Source organism: Canis lupus, chromosome 24 (genome assembly GCF_003254725.2).
Source record: "Canis lupus dingo isolate Sandy chromosome 24, ASM325472v2, whole genome shotgun sequence".
Lineage (NCBI taxonomy): Eukaryota > Metazoa > Chordata > Mammalia > Carnivora > Canidae > Canis > Canis lupus.
The window spans coordinates 35,294,069-35,308,135 of record NC_064266.1 but is presented as its reverse complement, the minus strand read 5'-3'; the positions used below and the strand labels follow the sequence as shown (position 1 = coordinate 35,308,135).

Here is a 14,067-nt window from a genome sequence, read left to right as displayed (position 1 = left end):
GACCCATCCCCAATATGTCTTTAAATAGGGACTTCTTTCCCCAAATAACTTTATAACTGATCCACTTCAGTGCTCACATCCCAGATGGTTCTCTCTGGACTGAGGTAATAGGTTCTCCCAGGGACCTCCAGGAAAATATCTGTGGAGATGCATGCTAAGAAGAACCCAACCTGGGAAGTGACCGCCATATTGTTTTTTAAGGGCTCAGCTGGGTTTCCAGCCTTATTGGCTGGTTAAGTTTCTTAAATTAAGATTTTAAGGGATTACTTGAGAATAACTCCAGAGTTAAATTTATAATTGGATTTCCTAAGGAGTTCAATTAAAATATGAAATGAATATTTTGAATCCTATAGTAAAAACATAGATATCCTTACTTTCAACCAATGTTTCCAAAAAGGTGTTACGCATCCACTGTGTCATGAGAGATAACTTTGGGTATTATTTGGATAGTATTTTTTTTTTAAACTATGTATTCTCCTTATAGTTACCTTCAGCTTATAGCAAGGAATGGTGGTTTTATTTTTGGAGTTGTGATATCAAATTTCCTGTTCAGATACAAATATTTGTGTAAAAAAAGTGAGTCAAACTAAAGAAAAATCAAGCAAATCACGGTTTAAGTGTGGTATATAGGTAAGGCAACAATTTTGAGGAAGTTTTTGAAACAGCTTCCTAACTATACACATACAGCGTGGATTTAGATGACCAGTACCCCCCTGGGCTAGGTTCCCAACCCTGGAGATCCAGTCCCATGTCTGTCTCCAACAGGCAGCACCCATTCCTTCTTAGTAACAGAATGTAAAGTTGGTAGATAAGACTCAGGACCACACAGTATTTGGGACATGCTTATATGAAGACTCTGTTTAACTGGGTGGGCATCTTATACTTTTATTTGCTAGATCTGGTCACCCTAACAGAGCACCTTTTCGATGTGTCCGCACAGGTGGTAGATCGTTGTTGCTCTACGTATGCTCTGGAGTCGGCACTCTGGGTTCAAGGTGAGGTGCTACAACCCACCAGCTAGTTACATGGGTGCTCTGGATCTCAGTTTTCTCCTGTCTATGCTTGAAGTAGAAGGTCATAGTGTCTTCCCTAGAGAGCGTTGAAAGGATCAAATGGGTTAATACTTGATACACACCTGGAAGGTTTTCTGGACACAGAGTAAATACTCAACATGGTGTTGTTAATAAACTTCAGGTTTCCTGATGCATAGACCAGAGAGCATCCTCTCAATCCACAGCACCATTGGTATCCGTATGAGGATCCAACCAGCACGGGGTCGCTCTATCTTGTGCCCTCCTGTCCACCTGGTAAGTATTAGGGGCCTTTGGATCCTGGGGTACTCTAGCACTATCATTAACTTACAACAAACCAGTTTCTTTTTTTAAGATTATTTATTCATGAGAGACACACACACAGAGAGAGAGAGAGAGAGAGAGAGAGAGAGAGGCACAGACACAGGCAGAGGGAGAAGCAGGCTCCATGCAGGGAGCCTGACATGGGACTTGATCCCAGGTCTCCAGAATCAGGCCCTGGACCAAAGGTGGCGCTAAACCGTTGAGCCACCGGGGCTGCCCAACAAACCAGTTTTTTTTTTGTTTGTTTGTTTGTTTTCAACAAACCAGTTTTTAAAATCACTTCCCCTAAGTAAGATAAAGTAAATCAGCCTGAAGGGGGAAAAAAATCAGAGCCTGAGAGTAGCCCTGAGTAAATGGTGAATGCTTTGAGACAAACCAGCTCTGTGGTTTATTCTGAACCCTACATGTTCAGGGTAGATGGGGGCAAAGGGTGCAGCGGCAGAGAAAGCAGATGTGAACTCCCAGGGGATTTCTTTTTCATGGGGCCACTCAGATGCCGTGCCCCTCGAGCCTGACCAGACCCTGCTACATGGTGACGAAGGGCTGATGAAGCCAAGTAAATAAGAGAAAGCCATTTTCACCTCCCTTTTGTTCATGCTGATGCATCAGAAAATTGAGAAAGAATTACAGGATAATTAAAAAGCTCTTCCAAATAATGCAAGGTTCAGGGAATGCAGGAAGCTGCGAATGGCAGAGGTTTAAAAAGGGGGAAGATGAAACAGTCTTGGGAAAAGACAGCGGAGTATGTATTTATGTGGAAATCTGCTCTTGGGGGAGTTTGCTTCTCTCCCAAAGACAATCACACATTCCAACAGAAGCAGGTTCAGTGTGGAACTAGTTTGTCTCTAAACTCAACTGCATCTGATAATCCTGAGGTCCCGTGTCACTTGAGGTTGAAGCTAAGGACAGCGTTGTTGCTGGGGTTTCCCCTGTCAGCAGAGCCGGAGGCCAGGACTCGTAGGCAGCTATGTGATTTAGAGAGGTGGTCTGTGGACTAGAAAGAGCAAAATGGGGAAAAAACAAAAAGCCAATCTTTGGGTGCAAAGCTAATGTTGTACACGGTGGTTTTACAACTTAGCTGCGTGGTTTTAGACACGCTTCCCATGAGAAGTGTGTCCCCTCTCATTGAGTCTGAGTGGCCTTGTTTTGCTGTGTCACCTTCAAGATCTTGATGGCCACAAAAGGCCACTCAGGGGCTGGTGAGTTCTCTCTGCCCCGTCCTGCCTCTAGCACAGCCCTTCTAAACAGCAAAGCCTTGCTGCAAAAAGTTTGAGTCTGGACTCTTTTTTCTGCAACAGCCATTGGAGTATTCCTTGCCCTTGGCGACAGAGACTGGATGAAGGATAAACATGGGACTCAGTGACTCAATTCCAGGACTTCTGTCGAAACAGAAAAGTCATTTTCTCTCAGGGCTGCTGAGAGTGTGAAGAGGTGTCAGGACATAAGAGCATAGCCCTCCTGAGTAATGGGGCCCACAGAGCACATGCTGGAGCCAAGAGGTAGAAGAAATCATTTCCTGATACCATCACTCACGTACCTGGATCCAGCTATGCCTGAAGCTGTTAGGCTGGACTTTTTAACATATACTAATAAATCCTCTTCCCTGCCTCTTTCTTCTATTCTAGTAATTTTTATTTGGATTCTGTTGGCAGTCAGGATAGTCTGACTAATACAAAGACCAACAGAAAAGATCTGAGACATGCTGATAGATGCTAACCTCCTGGTTGCTGGCTTCAACTGTAAGCCCCCACGGAGAACATCCTCTCTGGTCAGAACAAAATGTTGCTTTTTTAAGTGGACTATTAAAGGTTCTTATCTCAAGGTTGTTTTCATTTCAGCAGGACTCAGTTTGGGCCATGGTACATTGGATGCTCCCCTGTGTAAATATCCAGTGAATATGGGGATTTTACAGACTGAAACAAGCCTGAAATTTATTGCCTTTTTATCATTTATCTTTTCCTATGAAACAAAGAAAAATAAATACAACATGCATAATTATTAATGTCTGGCAGAAAAAGAAACATTAACCTAAAATAAAAATTATCTGAATTTTTTTGAAACTTCAAAATGAGTACTGTTTTATTTGGACTTGCTTTTAATGCTCCAACTGTTTTCTTCTCATCCATTATGGAATAAAAAATCTAGCTTTTATTCCTTCCTAAATATTGCCTTTAATTCCCTAATGGTTGCATGTCTACTAAAGACATTGGAATATGATTCACTCAGGGTTCACAGCGATATTTCAAATATTTTCTTAAAAACATTTTCATTTTGGCGAGATTCGGAATCCATAAACACGTTCCGTTATGCATTCTCTTACTGTTTACATATTTCCTTTTCAAAAACAATGATTTCCCTTCTGTTTTAGAGTTATGTTCATGCCCTGTCTTATTTGCCCCATAGCCTGCTGCCATGAAACAAAAATCTGTTTTAAAGAAGAATACTTCCTATCTCCTTCCTCAATGATCTCAAGGGACTCTACTAGTATGAAGTCTTTTTATTTTTTTCACAAAGGAATACAATGGGCCTAAAAATGCATATTGTTATGTGTATATGAGAAGGGGAAAGGCCTTCAAACATTCATATCATTCCATCCAGGGTGGTCCAGAGGCTCAGTCATGAAACAGGATGGTCACCTTCCCAGGAGGGACAGTACCATACAGCCAGGCCTTAGAAAGCCCTGAAGGATGTTCTCTTCACTGAACCTGGAATGTTGCTTACCGTGAATAACGATGCCTCCCCTCTGTGTGACTGGGGGTGAGAGACAGAGAAGCCCGGGTCGGGTCCGTGTCCCCTTGCTTGGTTTTCGTTACTTCCTGCCCCGGGGAAAATGTACGTGTGCCCTGCAGCCGGGAGGACCGACCCCCTGACACGCAGGCCCACTTTGGCTCGCGGATGCTGTCGGGAGGCATCGGGAGGGGGATACGGGGGCCCCGCCACGGGCAGTGCCATCCTCTGCTTCTATGGGGGGCGGCAGCGCAGGCAGCGGCCAGGGGGCAGGTGGCCGAGGCACCCGCAGGGGCAGCGCGGGGACCTCACTGCGGGGCCAGCTCCCTGCTCTGGCTCCATCCGCAAGGGGGGCTCATGACAGAAAGCCAGTCCCGCCCTCCTGTGAGCCCCTCTATCTACCTCCACTCTTGTCCCCTGAAGGCCAAGTTCAACCAGGAGCGACTCGTCTATTTGCCCAGAACGCGGAACACCTGCTCCTCGGGCTGCCTTCTGGAAGGAAGAGGGGCCGGTGGACGGGGAGGTGCTGGGCTGTCATCCCTGCTCCCCAGGCCTTGGTCCCCGGGGAAGCTGTCCCCGTCCCTGCACCTGCCTTCCCAGCTAGGCGATGGGCACGGAGCTCTGGGGGGTTTGGGGGCCACCCCGGCTGACCGCGCAGAGCATGGTCACCAGACACACAGTGGGGCTCCTGGGTCTGGGTCATCCTTACAGCCAGAGCGGGGGTTTCTGGGGTCCGATTGCGAAAATCACCCATGTCCCCCGAGGTGAAATGGAGACGGGGGCTCGGTTCTCAGGAGGATGCTGGCCCAACAGCCAGCATCAAGCAGCAGTGACCTCTCAGCAGCTTAAAGAAGCAAAGCTGGCCGCCTGGTGGCCTGTTCGCAGCCCATCGCGCAGACGTGACCCCGGGTTCTCATCTGATGCCGAGGGTCCTCTTCCTCCTCTGTCTGCCTCCCTCTGTCCCCCTCCTCCTCCTCCCTCCCCCCATCATCCCTCTCTGCCCCCTCCCCCCTCCTTCCTCCCACCCTCTCTCTTTCTCCTGCTTTTTCTTCACGTCACACCTAGAAATGCCTCGGTGGCTAAGAAAGGCCCGAGTTCTCTGAGAAGCACGACAGCCGGACTAAGGGAGACTGTGTCCTCGATTAAGATGAGAGGCTGAAATGCTGACACTTTTCTGCAGTAAGGTGACCCCCCGTTTCCCAGGGTGGGGTTGGGGGAGCAGCCCGGTGCATCCACGTGGCCGGTGTGAGGTGTTCTGTGCAAACCCGCTGTCTAGTAACCCCTCCTCCTGTGGTTCGCGGGTCGGGGGGGATTGTGACAGGTGGGGGCTCCCGGAAGGATCGCTGGCCTCTCGGTTTCCTCCATGAATGTGGGCCTGGCTCTGCCCGGGCAGCCACCCGACACGGGGCTTCCTGGTGCCCCCACGTCCAGATGGGGTCAGTCCTCAGGCTGAGGCCTGGTGTGAGGTGACTGAGCGTGGGTCCCTGATGCTCACAGCCTCCTGGTCCCCTCGGCCCTGGGGGAGGTGCCCCAGCTGCTCTGTAGGCAGAGCCGCTCCTGCTTCCAGATCTGGAGGGTTTTCAACAAAGCTGCAGAAGACCCCGTGGTCCCTTCCTCAGTTAACGATGCCACCAAATGCCTGTCGCTCAGGCCAGTGACCTGCCCACGGGTCCTCCCATGGGCCTCACTCTTCTTCCAGCCTATGTCTGTTCTTTGAAACTCAAACTAGACTCAGTCTGTCTGTCCGTCCATTGCCCCGCTGTCACCCATGTCTTCACTTGGCTCACTAGCACAGCCCTGACAGGTCCTCCTGCTGCCCGCCTCCCCCCACGCCCAGATCTGCACTCCACACACACCCGGAGTGAGAGTGAGCTCCCTTAGGTACACATGAGACCCCCCTCCCCGAGTAAACGTGGGGGTGGAGAAAGTGGGCCTGCCTCCTCATCACAGCCACAAGGCCCAGCACCATCCCCACAGGCTCCCCCAAATCATCTCCTACCACCTCCCCCTCACTCCCTCCATCCCAGGCAACAAGCCTCCTGGCTCCCCCGGCAAACCCCAAGTCTTCCTGCCTCAGGACCTTGGCATGTGCTGCTTCCTGACCACTAGACCAGCTGCCTCTACCCTTGCATCCTCTGCTCAGGTGTCACCTCCTCAGACGGCAGCCCTGACAGCCTGCCTGAAGAAGCCCTCTGTACCCTGCGTCACGTCCCCATTTCCTGCGCAGATTTCGTCAGCATCTGAAATTGGTTTACTCATTTTAGGGCCTTCTATTGTCTTTTGCACCCCCAGGAGTGGTGACCACATGAGAGCAGGAGCCCCGTCTGTCTGTTGTTGCAGTCCTGCTCCAGAACAGGCCCAAGGCAGAGTCAGTTCTCGATTTGCATTGGTTGAGGATCTGAAGGAGTGAGAACAATAATAGGACAGAATCTTAAGAATTCTAAAATAACCATTTAAACCATAGAACGTTGGAGTCAGAAGGAGCCCTGGGGAATCATTTAGTCACACCCGTTCACCTTGCAATTGCGTAAACTGAGTCTCAGGGGGACAAGTGACTTGCTCCCCCCTTGAGGTCCTGGGGCTGCCGCCAGGTGGGGAGAGGGACCTGCTGTGTGTAGCAGGTGATGAGGGGCCATGGGGTCCGCGTCTCTCCTGGACACGTAGCCGAGGGACATGGGGACCAGGGCACGAAGATGCCCGGCTGGGTGACTGAAGGCAGTGGCCGCGGGAGACAGAGCTGGCGGCGGGCGGCGGACAGAAGGGCTCCCCGAGCACGGGGCTGAGGGCTGCAGGCAGGGGCCCCCAGGCCGCGGACAGCCCCCCTGAGACCGGCCCGGAGGCCTCTCGCCATCGGAGCCCGCTCTGCGGGCGGCGGCTCCCGGGCTGTCCCCACGTCCCCATGCCTTGGGGGCCTGCCTCGGGGCAGGGTCTTCCCCGGGCTCCAGGAGCCCCCCACCCCCAGCGGCTCTGGGCAGCCACGGGGACCAGGCCCCTCTCCTCGTCCTCTGGGGTGTCTCGGGCCGAGCGCTGGCCTGACCCCAGGGGGGCTGGAGGAGCCCGACGACTACCCCGGGCAGCCCCGGCCTTGCCGTCCAGGTGAGCTCCGTCCCGCTGCCGGGCCGCCGGCGGTGCACCTGCCCAGCCTGCGCTCCGAGGGTCGGGGCTCCCCCGCTGGGCGGGAGGGGGACCAGCATCAGGAACACCAGCGGGGGTATGACACCAGGTGGTGACGGTCGCCCAGAGGCTGGGGCGGCGGGACGGCAAGGGGTGACAGTCACAGTGCAGGCCCGCGGGCCACGGTGAGGGCGGTCGGGGCCCCGAAGGAACAAGGAGCAGGAACATCAGCAGGGGTATGACACCAGGTGGTGATGGTCTCCCAGAGGCTGGGGTAAGGCCACAGTGCAGGTCCCCGGTGACAGAGGTCAGGGCCTGGAAAGGGGGAGTGGGGAGCCTGTGGGTGCTGGGGGCTTGCTGGGGCAGGGGGCATAGTGGTGCCAGGCCTGTGTGCTGTGAGGGGCAGCGAGGGCTGGAGGGGCTGCGGGGATGAGGGCAGGGGGACAGAAGTCGAGGTCGGAGAGGCGCTGGGACCAGTTCCTGGGAAGAACTTGGCGGCCACTGAGAGGACGCTGGCTTTCCCTGAGCCTAACCGGAGCCACCGGGTGGGTCTGAGCCGATGAGTGTATGTCACCAGGACCCTGGGACCTGTGAGGGTACAGTCTGTGGGTCCCTGAGGGAGCGGCAGGGAGGAGGTATCCTGCAGGGTCCCCAGGACCCAGCTCGGGCCCCACATGGGAAGGTCGAGCTGGTGACATCTGCTGACGGGTGGGCAGAGGCAGTGAGCGCAAAAGACACAATCCAAGGATGACCCCAAGGACTTGGCCCAGGCAGCTGGAGGGCCGAGGAGCTAGTGAGTCAGGGGTGCGGTCTCAGGATGAGCAGCAAGGCAGGGAGGGCTGAGAGGCTGAGAGGGGGGACTGGAGCTGAGCCACCCGGAGGAACTTTCTGGAGAGGATGGGGCCTGAGCCCACTTGCCCCAGGCTCGAGAGCTTCCTTCCTGGAGCCGCAGACACAGCCACCTGTGTCATCATGGAGCAGGCGAGGCCAGCCAGACTCTGTGCTTGTGTCTCCCTCTGAGGGACAAAGGTCAGTGTCACAGCAGTCAGCTCCGATGCTGGCTTCAGGCCAAGACCCTTAATATTCAATGAGAAATCTGCATTGATGAAATTTTCATTAAAGAAACATTATCCCTTTCACTCTCCTTGTTATTCTGTGGCTTCGAGTATCAGGCTAATTTGGGTTTGATTACCCCGATGATCTGAAGATTGGAGCATTATTAAAAATTTAGATGAGCAATGATATGTCTGGACCTGCCTCCCCTCTCTCAGCCGGGGCACAGGGGGCTCTGCTAATGATTGCAATGAATTCGGGGCAGCCGTGGCAATTAGAGAATTATCTATAGTTGGAGGGAGCTTCGACCCCTCTGCCTTCCACAGAAATTAGCTGCTTGGCTTCCAGGTCACATGGATTTAATTGACGAAATGCATCAAAAGGAAATTCCAGTCCTACACCCAGTTTTAGGGCTGACGAGCTGCATGTTTGTGGGAGCAGTTGTCTTTCCCTTTCTGTGACTCACACGTGCCCCGTCTGTAGAGTAAGGGGCTGGACCAGGGCAGATGCCTAAAAGTGGTGGCCTGTGGGCTGAAATCAGCTTAAGAAAGGGGTGTGTCCTGCACACTGTTTCCTTTGTTTGATGAGGACTCTCCAAGACTTGTGATTTCGGGTTCTAGGTGTTTCATGTATGTTACTTTGTCTAATTCTTGCACCCATGAGCCAATACGCTTGTTCCCCCTTTCCTGATGGGGAAACGCTGGCCAAGATGGTTTCAATGGCTTTCCCTGGGTCACCTGCTTGGTAGGAGGAAAGCAGGATTTGAACCCAGCTGATCTGACTTCCAGAGTCCTGCTTTATCATCTGTGCTACAAATCCACAGTGTTTCAAATTAATTAGTTACCAAATTTAAAACATTTGTAATTTTCTGTAAAAATAGAACTTACTTATTAAAAGCTAAGAAGCTGTGGCTAGGTGTTCTCTAAGGGTGTCCCTCTCTGGAATATCATTATTTTGTGCTGCCACAAGGCACTAACTAAAGTGGGCAACTTTCAAAAAGAGAGCTCCATCTTTCAAAAAGCCCCGGAAAAAAAAAAAAAAAAAAACACAAAAAACCCAGCAACATGCTGTGTGGGCATGGGACCTACCTGAGCACTCAGCATGTCAGGCTGCCAGGACCTAAGGGACCAACAGCCTCGGACAGAAGGGAGGTGCACTGAGGCAGGTCCTACCTTCTCCACCTGTTTTCTCTTTGAGGCGTTTGCCAACATGAATGTGGAAAGGGGCCAAAAGTCATCAAAACTGAGAGCTTTTCATCAAGCTTGTTGATCTGAGGACATAAAACTAGAAGTTTGGAGCTACCAAGGAAGCCAGAGTTTAATGGCCCAAGATCTCAGAGAAAATGGAAGTGGGTCTGATTTTCTGCAGATTTTTCCCTCTTGAAGCATTTGCTGATTCCACAGCAGAACCAACAAAAGATGCAGAAAACAAGCAGAAAGTGAGCAGCTGAGAGTCTAAGAATCTAAACAAAGTACTCACCAATATCATGATGCCATAACCACAGAACTTGGAGCTCAGTGATCAGCAAACTGGCAAGTCATGGAAAATAAACTATGGTTTCTATGAGTCCCTCAGATGACTTATTCTGGAAGCAACAACAAACCAAAATAAACCAGATCTCGTAAAAATGTAAAATCAGTCTTGAAGTATTACAATCATGGTAATCTGTCCTCATGACAGTGGTTGTCACACACAAAAAAGGAAAATCATGATTCTCTGGGAAAATATAACATTATCTAAGAATGCTACATCATTTCACACAAAATGCCTAGCCAGTATTCATAAAAATATGACTAGACACATCAGAAAGAGGACCAAATAACCAAAATCAGGAGGAAAAAAGAAAAAAAAATCTAAACTAAAAAACAAACAAAATTTTTAAAAATAAAAAATAAAAAAACCCAAACAACCTCACAGATGATTGGTTAATGAGACTATCAGAGATAAACTAAAATATCTATTAAAAAGATATTCTTAAAAATGATGAACAGATGGAGAATTTTATTAGAGAAATGGAATATCTAAAAAAATTACATAGTTACTAGTGGGAAGATACTATAACTAAGACGAAAAATATTGATGTAAGAGTATATCAAAGCAAAAGACAGGATTTGTTGAAAACATCCATATCAAAGCATGGATACCAAAAAAGGATTACAATTATACCGAAGAGGATTAAGTCATTTGGAGCATGATAAAGAGGTCTAACATACATAAAAGTTAAACCTAAAAGGAGGAAAGAGAAGATCAGAAGTGCTATGTGAAAATATGTAACTGAGGGTTCCCCAAAGTTGATAAGAGATAGTAAGTCACAGATGCAAAAACTCCTAGTTCACCAAACATGAAGAAATACACCCCTGAAAGAAAACAACTCTCAATATAGAACGTTATTGCATTAAAATTATCCTTTGAAGGTGAATACTAAATAAATGTTTCTTTGCAAAAGCAGATAATTCATTGTCAGCAGATCTGCATTAACATAAATACCAAATGGAGTTTTAGGCAGAAGGAAAAATAATTCTAAATGAAAAATGCAGCCTCCCCAGCGGTGCTAGAGGAGGGTGCCCCCCCCCCCCCGCCCCGTCAGTCTCAGCCTCTGGCCCTGGCCTGGCCGGGCAGCTGGAGGCGGCAGAGCAGAAGCCCCAGCCATGGCTGCGATCAGAAAGAAGCTAGTGATTGTGGGAGATGGAGCCTGTGGGAAGACCTGCCTCCTCATCGTCTTCAGCAAGGATCAGTTCCCAGAGGTCTGTGTCCCCACTGTCTTTGAGAACTACGTCACGGACATAGAGGTGGACGGCAAGCAGGGGGAACTGGCTCTATGGGACACGGCTGGGCAGGAAGACTATGATCGCCTACGGCCTCTCTCCTACCCGGACACTGATGTCATCCTCATGTGCTTCTCCATCAACAGCCCCGACAGCCTGGAAAACATTCCTGAGAAATGGACCCCAGAGGTGAAGCATTCCTGCCCCAACGTGCCCATCACCGTAGTGGGGAACAGGAGAGAGCTGGCCAAGATGAAGCAGGAGCCCGTGCGATCTGAAGAGGGCCGGGACATGGCCAACCGGATCAGTGCCTTTGGCTACCTGGAGTGCTCAGCCAAGACCAAGGAGGGGGTGAGGGAGGTATTCGAGATGGCCACTCGGGTGAGTCTCCAGATTCAAAAGAATAAGCGCCGGAGGGGTTGTCCCATTCTCTGAGACCACTGAGGCCTCCCCTGTTCACCCCCCCTTCATGGGGGTGCAGAAGCTCCCCACTTCCTGGCCCCACACTTGTTGAAGGAAGGCTTCCTTGTCATTCCCTCCAGCCCAGGACTGCATCTGAGTTTCCCCTGCCCCACCAGACCCCAGGGTGGTGGTAGGCTGGCCCTCCCTGCCCTTCCGGAGCAAAGTCCCTCGTCCTGTTGCCTTGGTCCGGGGGTGAGGCTCTTGATCCCTCAGCCTTCCCCAGAGGATCATCACACACCAGCACTTTATATACTTCGGGCTCACAGGAGTGTCTGGGGTAGGGGACTTGGAGGGTATATGTCACCCAGAGCCCCAGGTCCCTGGCATTTATGCTTTGGATGGGGACCTTGCCTCTGGCTGTACTTGGTGGAAGGCATGAATAAAGGCCACAACAAAGAAAAAAAAAAAAAAGAAAAAAATGCAGGAAAAAATGAGAAGCTATAGAAGTGTAAATATACTGGGATATTTAACCACGAGTGCACAAAATAGCAATAATAATAATAAAGTGTGGAGGTTCACCATATATGTACAATTAAATTACTTGTCAAGGGTGTCACAACAGCAGAAGGAGGTTAAACGTTTTTAAGGAATTCTCTAAAGCTCTTCCATTGTCCAACTGGTGAAGTTGTAATTTAAGGTAGATTCTAGTAAGTTGAGGATAGCTGTTGTGGTCTGCAGGATATCCACTAAAGAACAATAGAATGAGTAAAACTGACAACCTAATGTAAGCTTATAAAATAGAATAATAAAAAGCCTTACTTGAGGAATGCAAAATAAGGCAGGAAAGGAGAGGAAAAAGTGAACTAAAGGGAAAAACCAATAGTAAGAAGAAAAGGTGAAATTGTAGGAATAATTATATTAAACAAATGAAATTTCAAAAGAGAAGGCCCAGTCTAATCTTTCATCTGCAGAGAAACACAGATCCGTTTCTCACCTGCTGCAAATGTTTCAAAGGTAGATGCTTGTGAGTCACTCAAGGAGCTTATGGAAATGTGGGGGTGGCCAGACCCAAGTTCAATATTTAGGGTGGGAGCTGAGAAGCTGCATTCATGATAAGCACAGACCTGTCTGAGGGAATGAGAGTGGACGGGAATGAGGGTAAGTTGCAAGCACATAGTTCGTTCTTGCAGAGCTTAGAGCTTAGCAAGGGAATCATCCAAGCACACATATACATGCAGGAGATTATAAAAGCAAAGGACCTTTGCCCTCGTGCAAATGCCCCAGAGTCCGAGATCTTCCATCACCTCAACTACTCAGGTCTTGACCACTCGGCACAGATCAACTGTGAGTAGGACCCAAAGCGGGCGGGATCCATCCTCATACTTGTCTATCTATTGGTGGAGCTCAAGCGGAGAAAGTTAAACTGGGGCTGGAGAAGGAACCTGACACTGTGTGGGACACAGGGCTCCATCTCCCCTGAAGCTGTCTGGGCACCAGACCAAGGCCCTGCTGGGGACAGAACACAGGCGTGGAGTTTCAAGGCTGATAGCAGCTGGCCTGGTCACTGGCTCCTGGTGTCCCCAGGAGTCCGGTCCTCGGCAAGTGAAGGTGAAGTAGGGATTTCATCCCAGGGCAGGAGGGGCCACGCCAACCCCCATGTGTTGGGAAGCTCTTTCTGTGATCCCCCCTGAAGTGCTTGGCTGGGCTTCCAGATCCACAAAGGGGGGCCTGCCTGAAAGGGGTGCAGGGTGTAGGCCTGTCCTGCCTCGGGCCGCCCACGGCACATGTCCGGGGCTGTGGGTTTCTCCTGGTGAGCCTGCCAGGGTTGGAGGGGGCAGCTCCAGAGTTCTAGGCACCATGGCCCAACGTCCTAGGTCTGACCCAGGGAGGTACTGGTGGCCGTGAATCTGGCCATGCTGATTCGCTTACCTCTACCAGGAAAAAATAGAAAGAGTAGGATACAGGTGACTTTACCCTTTTGCCATTTTTATAATTCTACAATTAATTTTTAATTATACAACGAGCAGATAGATGTACTTTCTAGGCCCTCATACTGCTCAGAACAATTAATTTTAAAAGACCCAGCACTAGAGACATCATCATGAATTCACAAAAATCTGGGAGGAGGAGAAAATCCTCGAAGCCTCCAGAGAGGAGATGCTTTCAAATTCAGGACCAGGACTCAGGATGCAGCAGGGCAGGAAGAGAGCAGTGCCTTCTTGGGAAATTTACTCCCAGCACAGGGTGCAAACCACAGCCATATAACAGATCAAGGACAAGGTCAGGATTAAGGACACTGACCTGCAAGATCACAGAGGATCATCTCCTCCATGCCCTTTCTCAGGAAGCCTTGGGAGGAGGATGTGCTACACCAGCAGGGGGTGGATTAAGAAAGTAGCCCCTGTGGGTCCCAAACAAGGACACAGAGATCCTTCCCGAGGGGAGAGGGGCAGGGTCTCCAGGGTCAATCAGAGCATCAGGGGAACATCAGCATCACTGCTCTGAAGCAGATCTTGAGAGCAGACCTGTGGAGGAAGAGGCCAAGACAACCATCACCCCATCTCCTTACCAGGCGGTGTGAGCATCCTGAGGGGAGGGTAAGAGAACGCAGGGATGGATTAATGACAGCAACGGAGAAAATGTAAGAAGGG

The 14,067-nt window shown here is 50.3% G+C and overlaps 1 protein-coding gene across 1 annotated transcript; it reads left to right on the top strand.

The window, feature by feature from the left end:
• Window positions 1-10,861: 10,861 nt before the first annotated feature.
• LOC112673405 (rho-related GTP-binding protein RhoC-like) lies at window positions 10,862-11,861 on the top strand. The gene has a single exon (XM_035705913.2). The coding sequence runs from the start codon at window positions 10,898-10,900 to the stop codon at window positions 11,447-11,449; it is 552 nt and encodes a 183-aa protein (XP_035561806.2). The 5' UTR covers window positions 10,862-10,897; the 3' UTR covers window positions 11,450-11,861.
• Window positions 11,862-14,067: the final 2,206 nt, after the last annotated feature.